Source organism: Solea senegalensis, linkage group LG2 (assembly GCF_019176455.1).
Source record: "Solea senegalensis isolate Sse05_10M linkage group LG2, IFAPA_SoseM_1, whole genome shotgun sequence".
Taxonomy (NCBI): Eukaryota; Metazoa; Chordata; class Actinopteri; order Pleuronectiformes; family Soleidae; genus Solea; species Solea senegalensis.
In genome coordinates this window covers 11,588,788-11,610,862 of record NC_058022.1, presented here as the reverse complement: position 1 = coordinate 11,610,862, position 22,075 = coordinate 11,588,788, and the positions used below count along the sequence as shown (strand labels likewise).

Sequence of the window (22,075 nt, the reverse complement as noted above, 5' to 3'; positions counted from 1 at the left end):
TTACTGGTCTAGTAAGTCCTTGAGTGTCAGAAAGGCGCTTAGGAATAAACGCATTGTTATTATTATTATTGTTAGTATTGTCATTATTATTAAGTTACTTCTGTGTTTGCTCAAACAGGTAAACAGCACCTCATCCATGCTTTATCACTGTCCATTCTGCAGGTGACCCCTCGACATGTCATGGACGGAGTTAAAAAAGGACATTTCACTGTGCCGTCCAGTTGGTAATGGCTATCATCAAGGTGGAGGTTGTCAGACGTGTCCGTGTCAACAACAGGTAAGCCTTTTGTTTGTGTCAGCTGTGAAGTTGCAGTCGTGTGATGAAAAGGTGAAACAGTTCCTGTGATCGGCGATGTTATGGCTCAGGTTGCGTTACTGCTTCCACTGATGAAGCTATATTAGGGTTAACTAAGCACGTGTGCCTCCCCTGTGAAAGGTTTTCATGGCAGACTAGTCTACTGTTATTTTGCAATAACTTCTGTTGCTGTTTATTGTATATTTTGAGTGCATGGCAAAAACTTTCCAAAAATAATGCCCATGTTATACTAAATATTATATACAATATTATATAATATACAACACCAGGATGCCAGGAGCATTTTACCAGATGAAGAAAGATATTGAGGATGTCACAGTCAAGTTAAGGGGAAACTTAACGGAAGCACAATTTAGAATGAAAGAGTGGGTTACTGGTGTGTAAGTGCATTGGACTAAATAGTAAAAACATTACTGTATTTTGACACTGTGACAGTTTGACACACTACAACATTTATAAAGCATTGAATCTATTCGACAAAGGGAGGGTTATGTTCGTTGTAAGTGTCGTCCTGGATAATTCTTTTTAAACTATTTAGCGTCTATAAATTCTGTTTATGATCCAAGCCTTGAAAACGAAGTTTGTTACCATGTTGACCTCAACATACAGCGGCCCTAAATACCCGCTTAATTTCAATATTCTGCATGCAAAATGTTCGATTCACACATTTTAATTCAATAAACCCATTAAACTAAATGCATAAACTTAGCCACATACATAACTCACTTCCAGTAATATCCCAGTGAATCAGCGTCTACTATTTTTTCCTGTACTATTTCCTTGATGCTTATTTTCTATATCTTCTGATCTTTGCTCTTTTATTACATTATATGATCTTCTTTCATGTGTTGCTATTATTACTGATATTATTATCACTAAAAGAGGTATTCAACTGGTCAACTTTCGGGTGTTATGCTGCAGGAAAGAATACATTATAAACGTACCGGGGACAATGGTAATCATAAAAAGACAACTGAAATTATATATATATTAAAAAAAAGATTTTTATTCATAACACCAACAGAAACAACAGGTGGGCTGTGCACAACAGTGTTTTTCTGCATAGCTTAATCAAAACTCCTTAATACTTAAATATAAATTCCATGTATAGTCTATGGAGCATTTATGTACCATAGGTCAGACCTGTCCCAGTATTATTTAGATAATACATTTTGTGAATCAATCCAATGTTATTACAACACAGAAAATCAGTCAAATAATTTATAGAATTGTTCTAATTTAATTTTCCTGTTCACTCACAGCCACGATGCATTAAATGCAAAATTGTCCTCGTGAGACAAAACAAAAGCAAAGCATTACAAATATCAGCCAGGGACATTGCTCAGAAAGATGTGTGAGAAATAAACCAATATACAGCAATTATTAATTTTCAAAATAAACTTATTTGTGTACACCATCGAAATCTACCAAAAGAGGTAAAACAAAAGACAGTCCCTGCTTCTGCCTCATGGGAATTAAAGGGTCCTGGAGAACCTTAAGTGGACAGGATTAGCTACTCCTGGAAGGAAAGAAAAAAGAGCATATATTCCATACATTAGTACATGTATAAATTATAATATCGCGCTGAAATGTGCTGGATTTAGCTTACAGTAGATGATAGATTGTCAGAAGTGTTAAGGCACTGCTATGGGCTGCTCTCTCCTTCCAGTTTAACAGCCTCAGTAAAAGACGGCGCTTCACCCTCTGCTCCCAACAGAATAGAGCCTTTGTCACCATCCGCCTCTGTGTTTCCACCATCCTGCGACAGTGGGGAGAAAAGAGACACAATGTATGCAGTCACTGAAGACTTCACTGTGCCAGACAATTAAAGAGGAAGAAAAAGGGAAAACAAGGGCTGCACATATTTTAAGACCCAATAAAACAACTTTATAACATCCCACAAAGATAAAAGCAGTATTTGTACAGGTCACAATGTCAAATACAGGCACGGCGTCAACGACTTTGCATTAAATTATGACTTGACAATTCCTAGACTATGACAACAATGTATTTCCTGACGTGCACACATTATAGAATAAAAACAACAACAGGTAACTCTACCAACAACAGACAGACAAACCATACGTCAGCTTTGCACTTGAGAGTCTTGACCTCTGCAGACTGACAACATCCCTGTCACATAGGCTGCACTTACATGGTTTCATGCCTTTAAGCCTTAATTTAAAGGAATACTTCACTGATTTAGCTTTGTATTACTAGAATAGGGGTAGTATTGTAGTAGTAGTATGAAAAACTGTGCTTCCCAACCTCAGTTTCCCCTGAGTTGAGAAATATCTTCCTTCTTTTCTTTGTTACGTTCCCACCAGTGACACCTGTTAGCGTAACCTGTTAGCGTAACTGTTAGCAAAGATGGCGGACACTGTTTACATTCTGGGAATGAGGTCCCGTCCCCCTGGGTCCAAAAAGTGCGGAATTAGTGTTGCAGTTTCAAGGTTGGGAGTATTCCTTTAAGCCTTAAAAGCCTATTATAATAATATAGATTAACCCTGCCAACCCTGTGGTTTCTTACCCAAGTGTTAACCAGCGTAAATGTGGATATCAGATATGGGTCACTTTTGAAAGACAATGTACGCAGGTCCTCCAAAGAAATCAAATATAAGCAAGAGATCAGAATTGGGCATCAAGACATGCAGTATAAATGCAGCCTGAGCCATCACAGTTTGCTCTATTCTCCTTTCAACAAATCAACTTAAAGGACAAATTGTTTACTTGTTGCCTAACATATCCCACTCACTGCCAGGGTCCACTGTAATGAGATAATCTGTTATTCCCTTCATTTGCCCTGTTGTGCGGCCATTATGGAAAATGTGCCCTTTGCATAGCAGCCATTTTATCAAGCTTTAGCAGGAAAAGCACAGGTTTTTATTAATCACATTGGTTCATGTGAGTCAGGACAGTGTGATGGTGAACCAGCACACACCCCGTCATTAATTTAATCATTTATACCTTTGATTTTCCCACTGACTGCTGCACAAAGGGCCTATTAGCAGGCAATGATGATCATTTGTTGGGTTTTTCTTTTCATACAGTAAAGAAACACTTAATATCCAAGATATTTTGCTACAAAGGGACAGAAAGAAGCTTTTTTTTTTACATTGATCTCCATGCACCTTTTATTTTTGTGTGTGCGTGGATCATTGATCAGTGCAGCCACTCAGCACTAAGAATCGACGTTGAACATTAACAATATCGTTGTTAACTGATGTAACTCAGACAACATGCCAATATCTACCCAGAAGTAGCATTGAACACCTAATCAAACTTTTTTTTTCTTTTTCTGATTAAGAAATGTACAATGAACCCTCAGTGTGATAAGCAACACTATTAGCATTACAACTGCAGTCACAATTGCAAGTTCTTCTATAACAATGGTTCATCTAATTATCTGATTTAAAGGGAACCCCAACAAGTGCAGATTACTATTCTACTACTACTCTTGGACTTGAATCATTCACTTTTTGTTTCCATATTTAATCTATTTGCTGTGCTATAGGAACTCACCTTGAGCTTCGACAATCCTTTAGTGTCTATGACTTGTGGGCGACTTGAAATTGGAGAGAACGGTGGTGTGCGAGGTGACCTCGGGCCATGGGATAAGGACTGGCTCCTTTTCACAGCAGATGACACTGCCTGGGCAAAGCGGGTTGGGGTTGCAGGAGAATAGGGCCTAGGGCTTGCAAAGCTTCTTAATTTTTCCAGGCTTAACCCCAAACTTGGCTCTTTACACGGCAAACTGCTTTGCCTGGTCATTCGCGTGGCTACATTCTTGTCATCCTCTTTCGGGCTCAGCTGGATGTTAGTGGCCCCTGTCGTCTCTTCTCGACACTGCACTGGAGGTGAGGGAGGAAGGGGTGGTGACATTGCACTCAGTGTACTTCCAGGAGCCTCCCTCTGGCCAGGGCCAGGACTAGCACTTGAACTTTTGTCTGCTGCTGAAGTTACATAATACCCAGGTGTTTTTTTGTGCTGTGCCAAGCGGAAAGAACCAGGCTTAGGTTTAGTTGCGGGTGGAATTTTCATTTCCTTGACCTCTGCTGCCGTTTGAGACGCCACATCAACAAAGGATGAGATCTTGTCATCTGCTCTAAGTGAACCGTCGGGTGATGAGGGATGAGTAGAGTCTGGTGTACTTCTATTAACAGTGTCTTGAGTAGTAGCAGTGCTTATCAGTAAGTCTTTCCTGGGTACAGTAGGATGCAGCTCTGTGTTCTCCTTTGACTCGCCCATCTGTTCACTTAGTGCTGCACTCTCCTCCACGTGGAGAGAACCGATATCAAGTGTCTCCTCTGGAGCTGCAGGCGGTGCCTCCAGTGTCAAAGCGACTTCAAAATATCGCAGTTTTTCAAGCGATTTCTGAGGCACAATAGTATATGTTGTCATCCCCACCTTGGGGATGTAGTCCCTTGTCAGCTCATTGGAAGGCTTAGGTTTTGGCTCAGAGTCTGCGGCATAAATAGTTGGTGCCTTTGTTGTGGCAGGGCTACTTGGTGTCGAGTCTTGACATGATGTGCCTGAGACGTGGGATGAGGCAGGTTTCTCGAGGTCAGGCGGGTTCAGCTCATCCGTCAAAGTGGCCATATCCTTTTTCCCTGGTGGTTCAAGTGAAGGCACAGTGGAGGGGACTTCGTCCGCGTGTTGTTGAGGAGGCACAGTGAGCGGTGTGAGATGTGTTTGCACTTCAGCATCCTCTCCAACAGGGCATGACGTGCTGATGGCCACTGGGCTCTCCAACCTGCCATTCTGCTCCCGGGGGGTTTCAGTGTTTGCCTGAACAGGCGCCTGGGCGTCTGCCTCCTGCATTGCAGGTTGAGAGAGGCTGCTGCTGGCTATGGTCCCGCAATCACCTGCCGTACTTTCACTTGCAGAATCCCCACAGACGGGCTGTTGGGTTACATTTTCAACTTGACACAAACCACCATCTATACAAGAGAAATAAGCAGGGGTTATTTTCATGTTAGACAAACAAAAACACAGTGCCTTAGCACACATGTGTCAAACTGGTGGCCCGGGGGCCACATGTGGCCCTCCAATCAATTACATGCGGCCCGCCAACCACTGTGCGAGGTGATGGAATAGAGACAGAATATAAGACTAAATGTATGTGATAGGACATTCAGTTGTAATCATTGCTTTATGAAATGTATTACACTCAACATGAAATTACATATATTTAAGCTGTTTTAATCACAATTATCCTCGTCATCATTTGCTACATTTTATTCTAAATTGAATTCTCTGTTTTTGTGCATCATAAATATGTTTTTATTGTAAATCATTTTATATCAAAACAAGCAATTTTACTTTGCAATTCTGTCTAATATCATAATGAATATCTTATTTCCTTTTCCTTATTTACTTTTTTTCCCTCTATGTCGGCCCCCGCTTGACCAGACTAGATGCTCATTGGCCCCCAGGTCATTTGAGTTTGACACCCCTGCCTTAGCACATCAAGGCTTCTTTAAGGCCTATATTCATGAGAATGTTTGAAACACATCTTCAGAATGAATAATATGTGTGAACAATATGATCCACGAGCAAACTCACTTCTATGTTCCGGTTCAGGTGAGGCTGTGCCAGCAGCTGTCGTCACATCACTGAGCGTTACAGCATCAGCTGCAGTGCTCTGCACTTGACTGTGAAAATCACACAGACGTAAAGAAATAAAAGTATTGCTCGTGCTAATAGAAAAAAACCTAAACATGGCGCAGCTTTAAGGAGTCTTACCAGAGTTCGTACTTGCCATCTGAGGACAGACCAGGAGACTGATCTTCCTCAATGGCCTCCATTGTCACCGTGTTTAACATCTCAGTATCTGGGGACGGGGAATGCAGTGAGACATCAGCTGACGTGCTGATATTGTGGTCCTCTCCCTGGGTATCACTAGCATTAGCAGTAGCAGGCATTACAGAGGGAGTCGTCTCCTCCTGCTCCATAATCTCCTCCAGTGTGTTTGCTGCTGCTGCACCTCCTGTAACACATCAACATAAGAGAAATCAGTCAAAAAAAGAAAAAAATCCTACATCCAGTGAAGTATCTCACCTCACATGAATCATGTGTTAACTAAAACACAACTGTTGACTTGTGGAAAGTTTTGAAGTGGTTTAACTTATTACATTTCGTTTTAGCTATTTTCCCCCTTCCCCTTACTAGTGTTTTGCATCACTTTCCTTTTGACAGGGAACAAAAACAACTTCAAGGCTACTTAAAGATAACTCCACCTCTGCTCTCTACATCTGCACTAAGCTGCTTGGGAAACAGAGATCTGTCACTGTGAACCCAATGGAAGGACAGACTCGGTAGCGTATGAATAAATAGTTGTAACATTTCTATACATTTTCTTGTACAGTATCCAGTATTGCGGTCAGGAAAATTTGCTGCTGGTGGACACAATAAGGTTAGTAGAGAAGCTGAGATATTTTCCTATGTTACAATACACAGAACAAATACAGTCCTTTTTTAAATATTCTGAACACACTTTACTTCATTCACCTGAAAGTCACGTCTCCATGATGCCCAACGCAGCACATAATGAAGTATTCAATCAAATATGAACCCCATTAAATATGAGATACTGTATGTTCCAGTGTGAGAGGACACAAATATGGTGACACCAATTTCACTAGGTCTACAGGCTCAATACAAATCTAGATTAAAAGAAGAATATGCCTTTATGTAATCCCCATGCCTTTGTTTCATTACTACCACAGATTACTTCTCAATATCAACTGTTAAGGTTTTATGGTTGTTGCTTCATTACAGAACTAAAACTTAGAATTAAGTGACCTTGCAAGGCCCACGTGAAGTACCTTCATGTGTCACCGGGGGGCTGCAGCCCTCACTTTTGTCTAACATGATGCTTGTGTCACTAATGGCATTAAAAAACAGTTGTCTCGCTTTGGTATTAGTAGTTTAATTGCTGTGAGCACTGTAAACAAAACGTCCGCTCAGTTGTGTCAGCTTGGTAACAGAGGTCTCACAACCACAGACCCCTTTTTTGTGTGTGCTAAGATGTACTAAGAATTTGAAATTCTAAGTCCACAAGGTAACATTTATTATTTTAGTCAATTAAAAAAAAAAAGAAATGTTTTTCCAAACATAAAACAAACGTTTTTTAATAATCATAGTTTTACTCTAAAATTCTCTGTATACAGGAAAGGGTGGTGTTTCCTTCACAGGAGAACACAGTGAGGATCAAACGTGTCCATACAATCACAGGAAAGTATGCCAAAGCAAGTTAAATATACTCAACAAAAGGAAACATTCCAACTAACTCGCAACTTACAGTAATTTGAAATGAAGGGTGGGAGGAACTGGTTTCTCAGAAACTGATTTCTCACTTATACGTTGATTGTGGTTTTGGATTTTCGATGGAATCTTATTGAGAGATGAAGCACGGTGTATAATTATTACGGAGTCGAACGTAAAATCCATTGAATGAATCATTTTCCATGTTCTCGCCACCATGAAGTTCCCATGACTATGTGTCCTTACTGCTGAGTTAAAATAAGCACTGTACCGTAATGACCACTAGGAGGCACAAGAGTCTTATTGAATAAAAAAAATGTAGGTTGCATAGTTTGAGAAGTGGAGTAGTGGAGGCCAAAGTAAGAATCCATGACATAATATCACAAAACAATATTCAACACAGCAGTGAAATATTTTCCACATTTGATAAGAATGACTACAACAACCTCATGAGTAGAATCCCTCAATTTTAAGCAAACACAAACCTGTACTTTCATCTGCACCAACTGAGTCGTGGACAACAGGACTCTGGGATGTGGGGGGTGCGGGAGCCTTGCGTTTGGTTCTTTTCAGGGAAGATTCTGCTGAAGACCCACGACTTAGACCAGCCATCTGCATAACAAACAAGCATTTGGTTCATTTACACAGTCAATACATGTAATCACAGAAATCCATAGTCATCTTCAGTCCACTCACCTGGTCACTGTCCGGTGGATAGTTAGGTTCAGAGTGGATTCTCCTGCGGGGGCTAAACTCCGAGGAGAAGCTCTGAGAAACAAGGAGTGGAGGTTGTGGTGCGCGTCTCTTCTTTGGCACATCGGTGGGGCTCGAGGGGGAGCTGAGCGGAGGCAAATCTGTGCCGGGTAAGGCCATGCTGAGTGGTCGAGGTTTGATCACTAGTACGGGAGAAGCCGGGGCGCTGGCCGTTGTGGCCTTTAAAGTGCAAACATCCAACGAGAACATGATAAGGAGGACTGTTCCCAAACACCAAAGTGCACATGAACCAATGGCAAACCAAAGTGAGGAAACCTCCCTCTGAATGTTTAAAGTTCTCTAAAACACATGCACAATCAAAATGTTACCTGCTCAGAGTTTTTCTTGCTTTTTCTAAACTTGCTGAAGAGGCCTTTGTTTTCTTTCTCCTTCTGATTTTTATCCTTGCCAGGCACAACTGTACCTGCAGGACAATAATATTGTCGATCTTATCAGTCAGAAATATCACAGGTCTGTTTTATCACTCATACAGTTTACAAACCTACCTGCATGACTTGGTGAGGACGGACACACGGGAGAAGCAGTTTGTCCTGCAGAGATTGAGAACAGAGCAGTTGACTTGTGACGTGAAAATACGAGCTGAGCAGGTCCAGTCCAAAATCTTAGCCATAAATGAGCACTTACCTTTTGTGTCTCTTGCGTACACCTCCCTTATCGCATAGTCGTTGAGGGAGCAGGACAAATCCAAAGGGGACAGTGATTGGACATCTTTCAACAGAACTGTAGTCTCCACTTCAAATTCACATTTCTCACATATGGCCGGTAAAAGTTCAGTCAAGGGAACTCTGGGATTAACACGCAGTATTGTTTTCTGTGTCTTTTTGTAGTTTATCACCATCCGCACAGTGGCCTGGAAAATAAACAATGTTTAATGTTTACGCGACATAATGCAGAAGTGGTTTACAACGTGAGCCAGCATGGTGGCTAATGTGTAGAACATGCATACCTCAGGCATTTGAGGACTCAACTTCTTATTTTTGTCTTCCCCTTTAGGTTTAAGAATAATCTTCTCCGCGTCTAGGGTTCCTATGAGAGCGTTGGGCTTGAGCTTGATGTTGTTCCTGTTGGTGGTGACCAGCTCTAAAGTGTGGCCCGATGGGTTCAGGTGATATTTTGCACAAAGCGTCACCAGTAGATCCATTAATGGTTTGCTGAAAAGGGAAGATGAGCAGTGAAATATGGTTAGATGCCACGTATAAAATAAAGAAACATAACACTTTAAAATAAGATAAAAAAATACAAATTATTTGACATTATTGATACCTGAATTGACAATTATGTCAGTTACAGTACAGGCGCTGATTTTACATAAACTTAAAATGTGAATAAACCGTGCAGAATGTATCACAGTGATGCAAAGCAAGTGTTCAGCACTGATAATAAAGTTAGAACGCACACAATGCCTTAAATGTAATCTTCAAAAATAAAGCATCACAGAGGTTTAGTGGGAGAAAAGTTAAGGTTAAGAATTCAATGCTTAATCCTGTCGGAGCAGATCGGTCTCAGTCATTGCTCAAGAGGCCAAGCTGCGGAAGATATCTACGCGAGATTGTTTGTAAACGGTGCATTGTGAGAAAGATAATGATATCTTGAGTAAACTCTGTGTTAGTGAGTCGACTCACGGGAGGACATGTTCTTAAAAGCACCCTGCGCTGAACTTTCCCTTTTACATATTTAAAGCAGCCGTCGGTGATGTCGCCAAGATCGGTGGTAGCTGCCACAATATCGAGATATTCTGAAGTATTTCAGCTTTGAATGTACTGTGTGTGTGTGTGTGTCTTGTTGTTGTAGCATAGAGTTAGACATCTATGGAGTTTAAGAAGTGAGAGTTAATAAATCATTACACACGTCATTTAATGGGATAAAAACAATTTTCAACAGTGCTCCTACAAGTAAATATTAAGTTAATACCACGCATTCTGGGACTCCACCTATCTGACTCAATCTGACTGGAATTGAACTTTATGTGATGACTTATTCTGTCATTACGTAATGTTTAAACGGAGACATTCCCTCCGAACACACAAGCAACGAACGGTGTTCCCACCATGAAATCAAAGCGCCCTCCGCGTGCACATTCAGCAGCTTGTGTTGCATGTATGCAATTGTCTTTAATCCGCGGCAGACACTGATTCAGTGGAGTTACCGTACCTGCCGTGAACAGTGGTAATCTTTTCCACTCCACCGGGCAGAACCACAGTCAGAGAGAGGTCTTGATCAATAAGGTTCTCTTTCTGGTCCATGTTTAAGTGAGAGTTTCCTGGGTACCACCGAGAGAAACCTGGGGAATCCGGATCCTTTAGTCCTGGTGGGGATGGTGCCTTGCTTTTGGTCGACACCCTGCGTTTGAACAAGAAAGTGTGCGTTATTCTCAGATTTCTCCCGCTTCACATTTTGTAAGTTTGACCACCTGGCTGTCTACTCAAACAATAACCTGATTGAAAATCAAACTGCCCCCGACGGCATGAAAGGAACGCTTTTTTTTTACCCCTCAGGTTTTAGAGAGCAGTGAAGCTACAACATGAAAAGCACTCTATTATTAGTCCTATTTGCAAACACGTCACAAGACAACCAAGCGGACACTTTTACGCACTGAGCCTGGAGGATGTGGCTGTGAGAGGATGCAAATTCTGAGAGGGATGGATAATGAAAAGCAGGAGAGAGATTTCAGTTTTGTTAGTAAACTTTTAGGGAGTGTGTGTATGGATTTGACATTCCTGGAAGCTGTGTCAATAAGGTGTGAAAGAGACAGAGACAGAGAGAGAGAGAGCAGTAGCAGTCACGTGAGAACAATGGTATGTACTACTGGTTTCAGCTGTCCACGTCAGACATTGACACACAGCAAATGTGTGTACGATGCATTCAAATTAAAAATAGCGATACTATTCTCATGCTCCTGAGAAATGAACACACAAAAACAACGTTTTGATTCGCAGTGGTTATCATCATTAGGATGTCTGAAGATCAGCAGTAACCCGTGTTGTTTTGTTTCACTTGGAATGAAGAGCCGCTGACGTTTTTACGATAAATCACAAGATGGCATCAGCTCAGCAAAAAAGCTATCAAGTCATGACGAAAGTCAAGGAATCTACTAACGTATAGAAACAAGTAGATGAAAAGTCGTTTTTTTTTTTGCAGACCCTGGACCGGAGTGCAGCCTGTAATGTCTCACGTGGGGGGGAACTGCTTATTCAAACAAAGGAATCTGAGCAATGCAAGGTCACCGGCTTCAATGAAGGACGTCTAGCATTGGATTATTAGTCTCACTATGGGGCGGCTGCCCTTAAACCCTACGACTGTGATATGGAAACGCAGTCATGGTTTTTGAAATACACGCAGTAGCTGTCACGTGTTACTAACAAACATAAAATATAGGTGTATTTGTTTCTTAAAGTGTAGTTTTTTTTAACGTCTATGCTATTCTTTAAACAACTGAAACTGTGCCTAAGGCACGTGCACTATGCTGTCAGCCAGCATCTTCCTCTATTCTACAGGAAGTGCAGAGGAAGATGCACGAGCTGAGGCGACAATAGAAAAACAAAAACAAAACAGCAATAACTTGGGAGGTGGACACAGCAGAAACCCATCTCTGTACCACCGGCAGTCTGATCAAACACAGACAGCAAACAGCACAACACGTCTCCTTCATTTCTACTCTAAGCGGCCAAAGCAAGAGGGTCCAACTAGAGTCATTGTCACTATTGAGTACCAGAGCATTGGTCTGCACCACTACGCAAACTATTTGTTCTTCCTATCCTCTCCTAGGGACTGCTATGATGTTATTAGACAGACACTTCATGCTTCTGCTTTCCAATGTCTGATAAAAACGGTGTGCAAACGAGTGACAGCTGTATTTCCTTTTCGAACAACACAGCGCCATGCTTACAGTGTGTCCCAAATGAGTTTATACATATTGACACAGAGAACGCAAAATCATTGTAGATTGTCCCGTAAACTCCTCCTGTTAACAATCGAGAAAAATACTTTCAACGTCACATGCGGCGTAAAGAATGCTGTACGCGCTTGATATTTGTCTTGTGGACGCAAAACTTAAGATGACATAACAATGTCACAAGGGCTTGGTGACACATCGGCTTGTTTTTAGAAGCTGTCCCTCTTCCAGTGACTGAAATTTGATTAACGAAGAATGTTTCCAGGAGTGGTTTTTCTCTGGATGACAGTGATCATGTAATCTTTTTGCCTGTCACCAACTACAAAACATCTAATAAATCCAAGGAAAGCTGGTCCAGTGAGTTGTTAGGGAGAAACTTCAGACAGAAGGGAGGAGGAGGAGGAGGAGGTGGCTGCACACACACTGATAGATCTACTCCCATCTGGCTACATGCAATATTTCTTTAGAGGCTATAGTTCTACAGTTTCACTAGAGATAATCAATGACGAATTACTCGCAGTATTGATTGAATCAGACTGTTTCAATGATTATGTAAACACATTAACATTTAAACCGACTGATGAATTCATTCAATTACACTAAATAAGTAGTGCTGAGCTACTGTAAATGTTGAGTTTTTATTTACCTGAAATAACTTCTGCACTTGACCTGCGTTTCTTTTTCCTTTCAAACGCCTGAGTTGATAAATGAGTGACATTCACACTTCACACGAAGCCAACATGATGAAAGAGGCAGATTTACATACAGTAAGGACACAGCTGCGGAGCAGTGTCGTGCTTTCACCTTCAGTTTTTGACATTTTAGCCCCATGCGCTATCGCCGATCGTTCCAGTCGTAAGAGGAGGAGAGATTAAAACAAATGTACAGATCAGACACTGTTCTCGGCAAGAACGTGTCAATAAAGAGACTAAAAAGTAAAACAGACATCATTTGCTCTGTGGTCTCTTCTGGGTACAAAGTCCCAGTTTGTTTCGTGGCTCTCGCTGTTTATTTGGCAAATGGTTAATAATCCCTCAGCAATGTGATTGAACGCTGAAAAAATAATAAATAAATAAATAATAACTCTTGCACTTAATATTCAGTGGTGATCCCAGCATTAGAAATAATTGAACATGGAATAAAAAGTTAAAAAATTTAAAATATAAACACGCAGGTCTCAGGTTCATGGTCAGTGGAGTTTGTGCAGCTGTGTCATCAGGACAGACACTGACACACAGCGTTTGACACTGTTGTGGTTTTTTTGTTTTTTTGTTTGTTTTTTTTCCTCTCCTCTCTCTGAAGGCCAGGATGTGTTGCTGAATGAGAGGAGACGTGTTGAAACTTGACTGTGCTGATGCTTCATTCACAGGGTTTCCCTGGGAGGTCTGACACTCACAAACATGCCCTTTCAAAAACGAAGGACATGCCTGACAGACGTGATCGCAGGTTAGCACGCCACAACAGCGCTGCACGTCACCGCGCCACTCGCCGCTGTCGTCGCTTAGGGCTGCAACAATCAACCGATTGTCGATTATGAATCAATGACTTAATTTAATCGCCAAATATTTTGATAATCAATTGGTTTTAGTGCTTATTTTTAAGAGTTTTCTGATTTTTCAGCTTCTTGTGAATACTCTCTGGTTTCTTTGCTCCGGTGAACAACGAAATCAGTCAAACAATAATGTTGGTTTGTGGACAGGAAAAGACATTTGAGCATATCATAATTGTGTGAACATTTTCCAGCATTTTATAGACCAAACTAATTGATTTATCGAGAAAATTAAAATAATTTATTGTGTCACAACTTCAATGTCCAATGATTAAAAAATACTGTGAGATACGGTGGCTTGCTATAGTTGATTAAACTGCAACCATGACGTGATTTATAAGTCAAGTATGTGCGTCAATTCAAAGAGATGCTCTGCCTCGATTAGGCTTTAGCTGAATCACTTCTGATTAACCTCAACGAAAGGAAAGGTAAAGGCCAGCAGAGGAGCTGCAGATGCTACTTCTCGAGTAAAAACACTTGAAATGTTTCTGTGCTGATGTGAGAAAAAGACAGAATGAAAGCCAGAGATGGGGAAGAGGGAGTTTAAAGTATGATGGAACTACACACTTATGCTCTTTCTTATACATAATCAATAATTAAATAAATAGAATCAATTAAAGTCAACAATTGTATTTCATTTTTTTGTTTCAGCAATGACTTTTACCAGAAACATTTTGGCCACCTCGTTGCATTTTCTTTTTTTTTTTTGTTACCTAATCCATGAAATTCCCTTCAGACAAATCCTACATCAAATACAACAATGATCAAATGGGTGCAGATTGGAGAAGAAAGCAGGCCAAAGCACTTTCCTTTGAGATTCTCAGAAGGTGGAGGATTATCAAAAATGCCTACAGTGGTATGTTAGCAGCTGGATGGCCCCACGGGGAATTCATGTTCAATGTTAACACAAAAACAGGTTTTCAGAAAAAGGGTCTGTCTGACACCACCCAAAGTATTTTAAGAAACAGCAGTGACAGTTCAACGCTCCACTGACCAAAACTTACAACTCTAATGGCAGCAGGGTTTTTTTTTTTTTAGCTGGGGCTGTACAGTGAAAATGTGCAAGCTCAAACATGCCAGTGCAACAAGACCAACACACCCTCTCCCTCTGAGCCAAAACACATAAGACAGTGAACAGTCAAAGTGAAGACGGAAAAGTACACAAACGTATTCCAAGGTCCTGTTCGACACGTTGAGGGGGAATTGCGAGACAACACTGCTGCGCTGTAAAGATAACACTGTAGACAACAAAACAAAAAAAACAAAAAAAAACACAAGCGGAAGCGGAAATTTGGAGAGCAGGTGTGAAAGACCTGCTTGTCCCTTCACTTTGCCAACGTTTCATTCCACACTCTTACCTCTCTGTCGAAGGCTGCCTCCCTTTAAATGATTCCCATCCTGCGGTGGATCTCCCATGAGAAGTCAAAACACACTAAAGCTATATCAGCACAGGTCGCAAGGGCCCACCTTAGTGCCACACCCAAACTGTGACATCACAAATATGTCTCCCCTGTCTAACTCCCCTCACTGTGTCTCCGGTACGTGTGTTGAGAGCGCTCCCCCTGCAGTCATGAGCAGAAAGGTAAGCAGCTTTGCCTCCCTGTGCTGACACGAACCTGTGGGTGGAGCCAGTGGTGCAACACTGCAACATGTGGGCTGCAGGATACGAGAGTAAATATCCTGAATCACCACAAGTGTTTTAATCATGAGTGGAGGAGCGTTAAATGACTCTAATCTCCTCACTCACTCTTGGAATTCTTCCACTCCCTAATTTAATCAGGTTCTTCTCCCCGGGTTTGCTTTTCATTATGCAAAGAACGCTGCTAACTTCTCAGAGCCACACCTTTCTTCTGCACAGCTGACTCACTCCAGAATCATGTAAGAAGACTTGTCAGTTGAACCTAACAACAAGCATATTAATCCTGACAAACGACGGCATGAAACGCAGCGCGCACTCCCTCCATCTACTCACTAACTAACTTTTTCACGCGGTTTCACTTCAAATGAAAAATGACGTGCGTCACGTGCATAACTTTTAAACATTCTACTACATTCTAATTAAGCCTTCCATATCAGCTCCACGTGATTCTCTCTGTATTTCTCAGCTTAGCGGTGTTCGGATCTCGTGTTGACAATCCAACGCTGCGCACAGGAAATGATTAGTTAGGCAACAGCAACATTGCGCTAGTAAAGAAAGGCGACGGTTGGAGTACGGCTGAAAACACAAAGCAGCAGCCACGAAAAGATTCAGAGAATCCAAGCGTTCATTCGTCTGATCTGATAGTATTGCTTGACAGAGCCCATTTTCAGATGAAAAATTCGTTCCATTGTTTCTGTTCCCACAGATCAAACAGAGGCAGAATAACAACATCAACAACACAAACAACACCACTCATTAGGTTTCAGCAGTCATCAGTGTAGTGAGACATGGGACAGTCAGCACCTTGGACTTTACACTCTGCATGTTCTGTCTGATGTTGTCACTGTTAATTTAATCAACAGGATGAATGGTGAGAAAGCACTGAAACTAAATAACTTAGTGTCCAAAGACAACGATCTGTCACCTTGACCTTCCTGCAGTAGAAGCTTCTTGTGACTTCTGCTGTTATCACGAAGCGATAGATTAACAAAATCAACCTATATCTAACCGATAATGCTCTCTTTAATTGTGCCTGATAAAGCTACGGCTTTGTTTCGCAGACCGTACACGGCCTGATACGGAGGGAACACATTTGACCATCCATTATGAGGTAAGTCAGCAGCGCCGCTACACTTTCACTTAGGAATGTGTGTCTCATTCAGCAAACGCTATCACATGATGGAGAGGCTAAGTGGTGAAGGGAGATGCTGGCGTGTAGGAGCAGAGTGGAGGAGTTACAAAGTTACACGGGGGGTTCGCGTTGGGGGACAAAACACAGCTCCAGAGCCACAGCTGGTAATTTGATGAGAAGTCACTCAGAGTAACTGAGAGAGTCTGGAAAGGCCATTACTATTATCGTAAGCAGTGTGTTGTGGCGAGAGATTAGGGAGAGAAAGAGTACAGGGACCCTATGAGAACTTCCCACTTCCTTTGTGTACTGTTTATTATTGCAGGCAAAACAAAAAAGCTTTCCCACAGCATTTTTTGCAGCTCAGGCCCGGTTAAACTCAAACCCTCCAGGCCTCTGTGACACCGTCACATACAACTCGGACCAGTTATCTCTCTAATGCACGACGTGATATCCGTCTTTCATGATTCGCCTCATTTTCACTCAGCGTTGTTATTCCCAGTGGTGCTCCCTCTCCCTCTCTCTCTCCCAGTAAACGTCCTACAGTGGGGGCAGACTAAGCTATCAGGCCAGTATGATCTCAGCTCCCTATACAATTGCCCATGCATGTGCTATGGTACATTACCCTCACCTTATCTCAAAGCAGCTCAAATGTTTTAACTCTAAACACCGAAGCAAGCCCAGATTCTGCAAAGGCAAACGTGAGACGCGCACAAAATAACGTGTTTTAAAAGTTTTTTTTTTTTGAACATTGAACACATTTAAAAAGGTGAGTTCAATAACGATCCCTTTCACCTTTGGTGACCACGTTCCAAGTGTCTGTAGATACAATCACTAAAACTCCGCTTTGAGTCATAATTATAACTCTCGCATCCGTATTCTTTCATCTGGGACAATGTGGCCGTTGTCTACAGTGGGGCATCGTTCAAAAGCACAACAGCATGCTTTCTCTCTCTGTGTGTGCGGATCACATGAACCGATGTTTGCAAACTTAGTGCGCACACAGAATAGTCAGTGTTGCACAAACCTTGAGATATGGACTATAAAAAGAAAACTCCAGTTAATCTTGATGGCACCAGGGTTACATACATCCATTTGTCACACGCAATATCCAGAATTAGACGACATGTTCTCACTCAGGTCTTTGAATGTCACGGTGAGAGGGAGGAGCTTCTGCTCCTTTCCTCCAACATTCTCTCTGAATAATAAATAATAAGATTTTGATTTTCATGTTTATGTGTTTCTCCTCCTCGGCTTATTTAACACAGTATGAAATGGAAGTGAGCTGCTCCGCTTCCTTCTCGCACTGATGTTTGCTGCTCCCGATGATGAAAGTTTAAGATTCAAGTTCAGTCTGAAGCAACTAATACAATATTACCCATTAGCACAAAAATCTGAGTAGTTACAACATGGAGAAACACTTCAAGTCGAGGCGTGCCATTTCCCAGTTTATGCCAATATCGGTTTAAGTCTGGCCCTCATGATTTGTCGTTGGTTGGACTACAGCGAGACAGCTTGTCAAGGTCATTTTTTAACAGAACCTCTTGTTAACTCGACCACTGCCAGACATGAGGCTTCTTCTATACACACATTATCTCATCGCAACAAGACAAACGCTACGATAATAAAAAGGTCAGGCAAAACAGCGCAAATCGCTCATTAGTCACGTAAAAATCGGAGATAAATACAAGTTCTTACTGCGAGCGCACAAAGGACGTATTCATGACGGGGTCAAACTAGACAGCCTGAGTGTGGGAGGCATCCAACTGTTATGCTCAGGAAGAGTGCGTAACAGAAACAAAGAGGGGCCAAGACCTCCAGGCTATTTCATCAGAGATCAAACTAAATCTGTGCAGCAAATCTGTATAAATGTGCTGCTGCAGTATAATAGATGTGAACTTTACCTTAATGTTTACTTTTGATGTAAAGAGAAAAAAAGCTATTATGACCAACACAGACTGTGTTTCATAATAATCACAACTGAGTCCAATGACAAGCATTCACTGGTATTTACAGTCAGTTGGTTTTTCGTGTGGCAACAAAGGCAACACATTCTTCACTGTCCCCCTGGTTGTGAGCCGTTCTGTGTGCGTTAAGCCCCGTGAGGCAGAAAATATCCGAGATAAAACATTCCCACTATTCAAAAAGACGCACCAGCTCATTAGCAGAGCAAGTTTGCTTTGTCTTAAACTTGGTTTTCTCCTCGACTCCTTCATTTCAAGTGGGTGGATTTGTTTGAATGGAATCTTTTATCTCGATTTCAGGACCACAGATGATGTGAGTGGGCTTTCTGAGGGCAGCATGCTATAGACACAGCTTTCACTTGATAAAAACGGCCTTGTTGTGTCTGGGCATCATTTCAAGGAGAGAATACTGTGATATTCTTCAGTCAACTCAAGGCCCTGTCATTTTTTCTTCTTTTTTTTTCCCAGCTCCAGTCTCTGATGGTGACTGTGTTTCCACTCCACATGCCAATCTTCTTCAGCTATCTCAGGTTTGGCCCGTCATCCTCGCCACGATTTTCATCTGTAAGACTCAGCTGAGCAGCTGTGCCCTTGGACTGCCTGCATGTCGGGAAACAGCTGTGGGGATTCACGATACCTTAACTAATTCCACATTCTGCCCTGAGGAAAGCCAGCCATGTGAGATCATGGTTTAAGGTGTGTCCAATTTAGCAGGACTCCGAGCTCCAGTGCAATGAATAGATATGCACAAAGGATCACGGAGCTAAGGAAGCAAGCAATGCAGTTAATACTGTTAAATAATGAAGTACGTACCTGCTAGTTTCAGAGCAATAGCAGTGCTTGGAAGAGTTGCCCGCCCAGTGATTCTGGCATGGGCAGTATTTGGATAACAAATGAAGTGCAGCTTTGAGGGTCAAATCAAATCTTCACATTAGAAAAAGTGAGAGGCTGCAGCTCTATTGGCTCCAAATATAAGAAACCGCAAATAAGACAGAGAACATATGTCTCTGTGCCCACACCCCAACAGCTTATGGAAGAGCGTGGTGTACTTATAATAGTCAAACCACAGAGTGATTCAGGCACCCTGCTGCTCGCTCCGTTGCCAGAGAGCGTGGCTGTGCTCCCAAATTACAAAATACTTATGAAATCTGAACAGAAGTAATACCAAGATGGTGTTTTTCCGCATAAACTGTGTATGCAAAAGGAAAATTACAGTACACAGGGCAGGACTGGAAACTTCGCTTTCATGGAATACTGCATTGGAAACTATCGAATGTTAAATTCTCACCTCTAATTAAAATCTGAAAGACTCTGAATGCCAAAGGAGTGAGTAGTGACTGTGTCCAAAAAAAAAAGGAAAAAAAAGGGTCTGGAAATCTACTCCCCCTTTTTTTAATGATCTCAGACACTGGAATAAAGGCAGCTGACATCATTTCATAACGCGCCGAGCAAAACTGATGAGAAATTCCAACATGTCACATACTCACAGGCCCCATTTAACGATGAATTTCTCCGTCTACTGGTAATGACATAGGAGTACTTTTGGAGACGCTCAGTTTATCAGAGGGAAAGCATCGTCAGGCTCATCGCGGAGACAAGAGGAGGTCGCATGTTGTGCCTGCAGAATACTTCCCATGACCTCTACATATGGCTGAGGCCATTTCTCAGTAAAACTCAGAGAGCAGGAAATGAGGAGAGTTCAGAGGTCGAAGCGTCTGCAACAACTGTGACGTTGCAGAGTTGTACTGGGTGAAAGGAATGTTAGTTTTGAGAGTGGATGATGCAGTTGCATTGTTTTACAAAGATGGCATTATCTCACAAACAACTGGTTAGAATAGTCGCTGCCACTCACAGAGGAACTCCATTCCTGTGTGTGTTTGTGTGCGTGGTATTATAATTGTACACAAACAGACTGGAACAATTTCAAGGCCCTTTTTTCTTTCCTTTTCTTTTTTAATATACTTTAGGATTGTTGTCGTTTATCGTTATATATTATTGGTGGTATGCAGTGGTTGGCATCCGTGAGTTCGGCTCTCTGCTCTTTACTTCTACTGCCTCCTTCTTGGATGTTGTTTTATACTTTTAACTGAACTGTGACACACACATGTCTAATAGTAGAACAACAACAAAAACAACAATCCTGCCTGCACACACATGGTCCTGTTAGTTGCACTGACAAAGAAAATAAGCAGAGGAGATGATGGAGGCAGCTAATGCAAATGACAGATGACATACCTAAGACCTGAGCTCCGAGGATGTGGCAGGGATCCATGATCATCCATGACTAAACTCAGTGGTTTAACAAAATCCCTCGGACTAGACAAATACAAACAAAAAGCACAGTTCATTGTGTTGGTAGCAGTTCACTCACACACAAACTAAATGGCAGCAGAGGCTGCTGCTTTCAAGTGACACTGATATGTGGGCGAATCATGAGCTCATCGCTGTTATATTCCTTTTTTCTTCCTTTCTTTTCGCCAGATTTGATGGTTTCACGACTCAAGTGTCTTACCATGAATGCAGTGGGTTCTCGAAGCAGCTGTCGACTTCCATCGGTCTTCAAAAAAACAAAAACAAAAAAACAAGGAAGTTTGTTGTTAGGCTGCTACACACAGAGACAGCTTGTGAGGATAAACACGCTCCATGACTGCGTTTAGATTGTGTGTGCTGCGCCTTTAACGCGTCCCGCTCCAGTGTAGTTTAACTGTGTTTTTGATCTTCTCTCTTTTTTCGTTTTTCTTTTTTAAAGCGTGCTGTTTAAATCATCTCCCTCCTGACACCGAACCCCGACTCTGCCAACTTCTCCCTGTGTATCCAGGAGAGGACTCTGCATCGCGACGCTGAGCCGTGGAAGTGGGACGTGTCTCTCTCTCTCTCTCTCTATGATCCAGTTTACTTCACCCTCCGGATCCTCGTGGGGCTTTTGACAAAACGGTACCGAGTCCAACCTCACATCACACAAACGAGTCACGGCCTCAATAAACAGTGTCTCCAAAAAGAACAACACAAACAAGCACACTCATTTTGGAGTCAAATAAGCTGCACCGAAAGACATCTGGACTTCCTTTTCATACATGTTTTATTTGCCCACAGTGACATCTTGTGGTTGAACTTTGCAATGACAGTACAATACATGCAGAGTATGCCACCATATGAGGTTCTTTAACATCATAACTCCGCGCTTTAAAGGGAAATCCCTGTATTACAATTATTATTTAAATTTTAATAAATGTAACCATAAAACTGCAGTGTGCAACTATTAGTGTTTTTTTGTCATTCTGTCTCTGTTTGGTCTTTGTGAACAGAGATGAAGTAACATTATTTGTTATGTTTGTTATTTGTTATATGATGCTCTGTCAAGCAATACCCAGAGGTAAAAAGAGTGCTGAAATATTCTACTCTGGTAAAAGTACCACTATTTATATAAGATTACTAAAGTACAAGTAAAAGTACTGGTCTAAAATATATTAAAAAAAAATAGTAGCTTGTTCAAAATGTGTCAGAGTAAAAGTTACTTTGTCACTTTTTTAACGAGGTTGAGGTACT

The 22,075-nt window shown here is 41.7% G+C and overlaps 2 protein-coding genes across 4 annotated transcripts in view; one reads left to right on the top strand and one right to left on the bottom strand.

The window, feature by feature from the left end:
• scn1laa (sodium channel, voltage-gated, type I-like, alpha) overlaps positions 1–22,075 on the top strand; it is a 177,542-nt gene that overhangs the window by 124,105 nt on the left and 31,362 nt on the right. Inside the window, exons 2-5 of the mRNA XM_044052537.1 lie at positions 163–277; positions 13,618–13,694; positions 16,498–16,547; positions 18,998–19,225. The gene's annotated coding sequence lies outside the window, so the exon portion shown is untranslated. The remainder of the gene's footprint in view (positions 1–162; positions 278–13,617; positions 13,695–16,497; positions 16,548–18,997; positions 19,226–22,075) is intronic.
• On the bottom strand, positions 1,303–21,776 carry cobll1b (cordon-bleu WH2 repeat protein-like 1b). Of its 3 annotated transcripts, none has more exons than XM_044052564.1 (14): positions 21,042–21,776; positions 20,765–20,845; positions 10,508–10,696; positions 9,303–9,507; positions 8,981–9,206; positions 8,842–8,886; positions 8,665–8,759; positions 8,279–8,515; positions 8,068–8,194; positions 6,062–6,305; positions 5,882–5,970; positions 3,839–5,256; positions 1,926–2,081; positions 1,303–1,835 (listed from the first exon to the last, which is right to left on the bottom strand). In XM_044052564.1, exons 1-13 carry the CDS (start codon positions 21,080–21,082, stop codon positions 1,962–1,964), a joined length of 3,117 nt encoding a protein of 1,038 aa, XP_043908499.1. In that variant the 5' UTR covers positions 21,083–21,776; the 3' UTR covers positions 1,303–1,835; positions 1,926–1,961. The 3 variants fall into 3 exon arrangements, with proteins under 3 accessions (XP_043908499.1, XP_043908505.1, XP_043908515.1); XM_044052570.1 differs by having other exon boundaries at positions 1,926–2,075; XM_044052580.1 differs by lacking the exon at positions 20,765–20,845.

Excerpts from the sequence above, each read along its gene's own strand:
- cobll1b (XM_044052564.1), bottom strand. The coding sequence starts at position 21,082 with ATGGAAGTCGACAGCTGCTTCGAGAACCCACTGCATTCATG. Across the intron at positions 6,306-8,067 it reads TGGTGCAGATGAAAGTACAG|GAGGTGCAGCAGCAGCAAAC; the intron begins GTTTGTGTTTGC and ends GATGTGTTACAG. Across the intron at positions 2,082-3,838 it reads AAGGATTGTCGAAGCTCAAG|TCGCAGGATGGTGGAAACAC; the intron begins GTGAGTTCCTAT and ends TTCTCCCCACTG.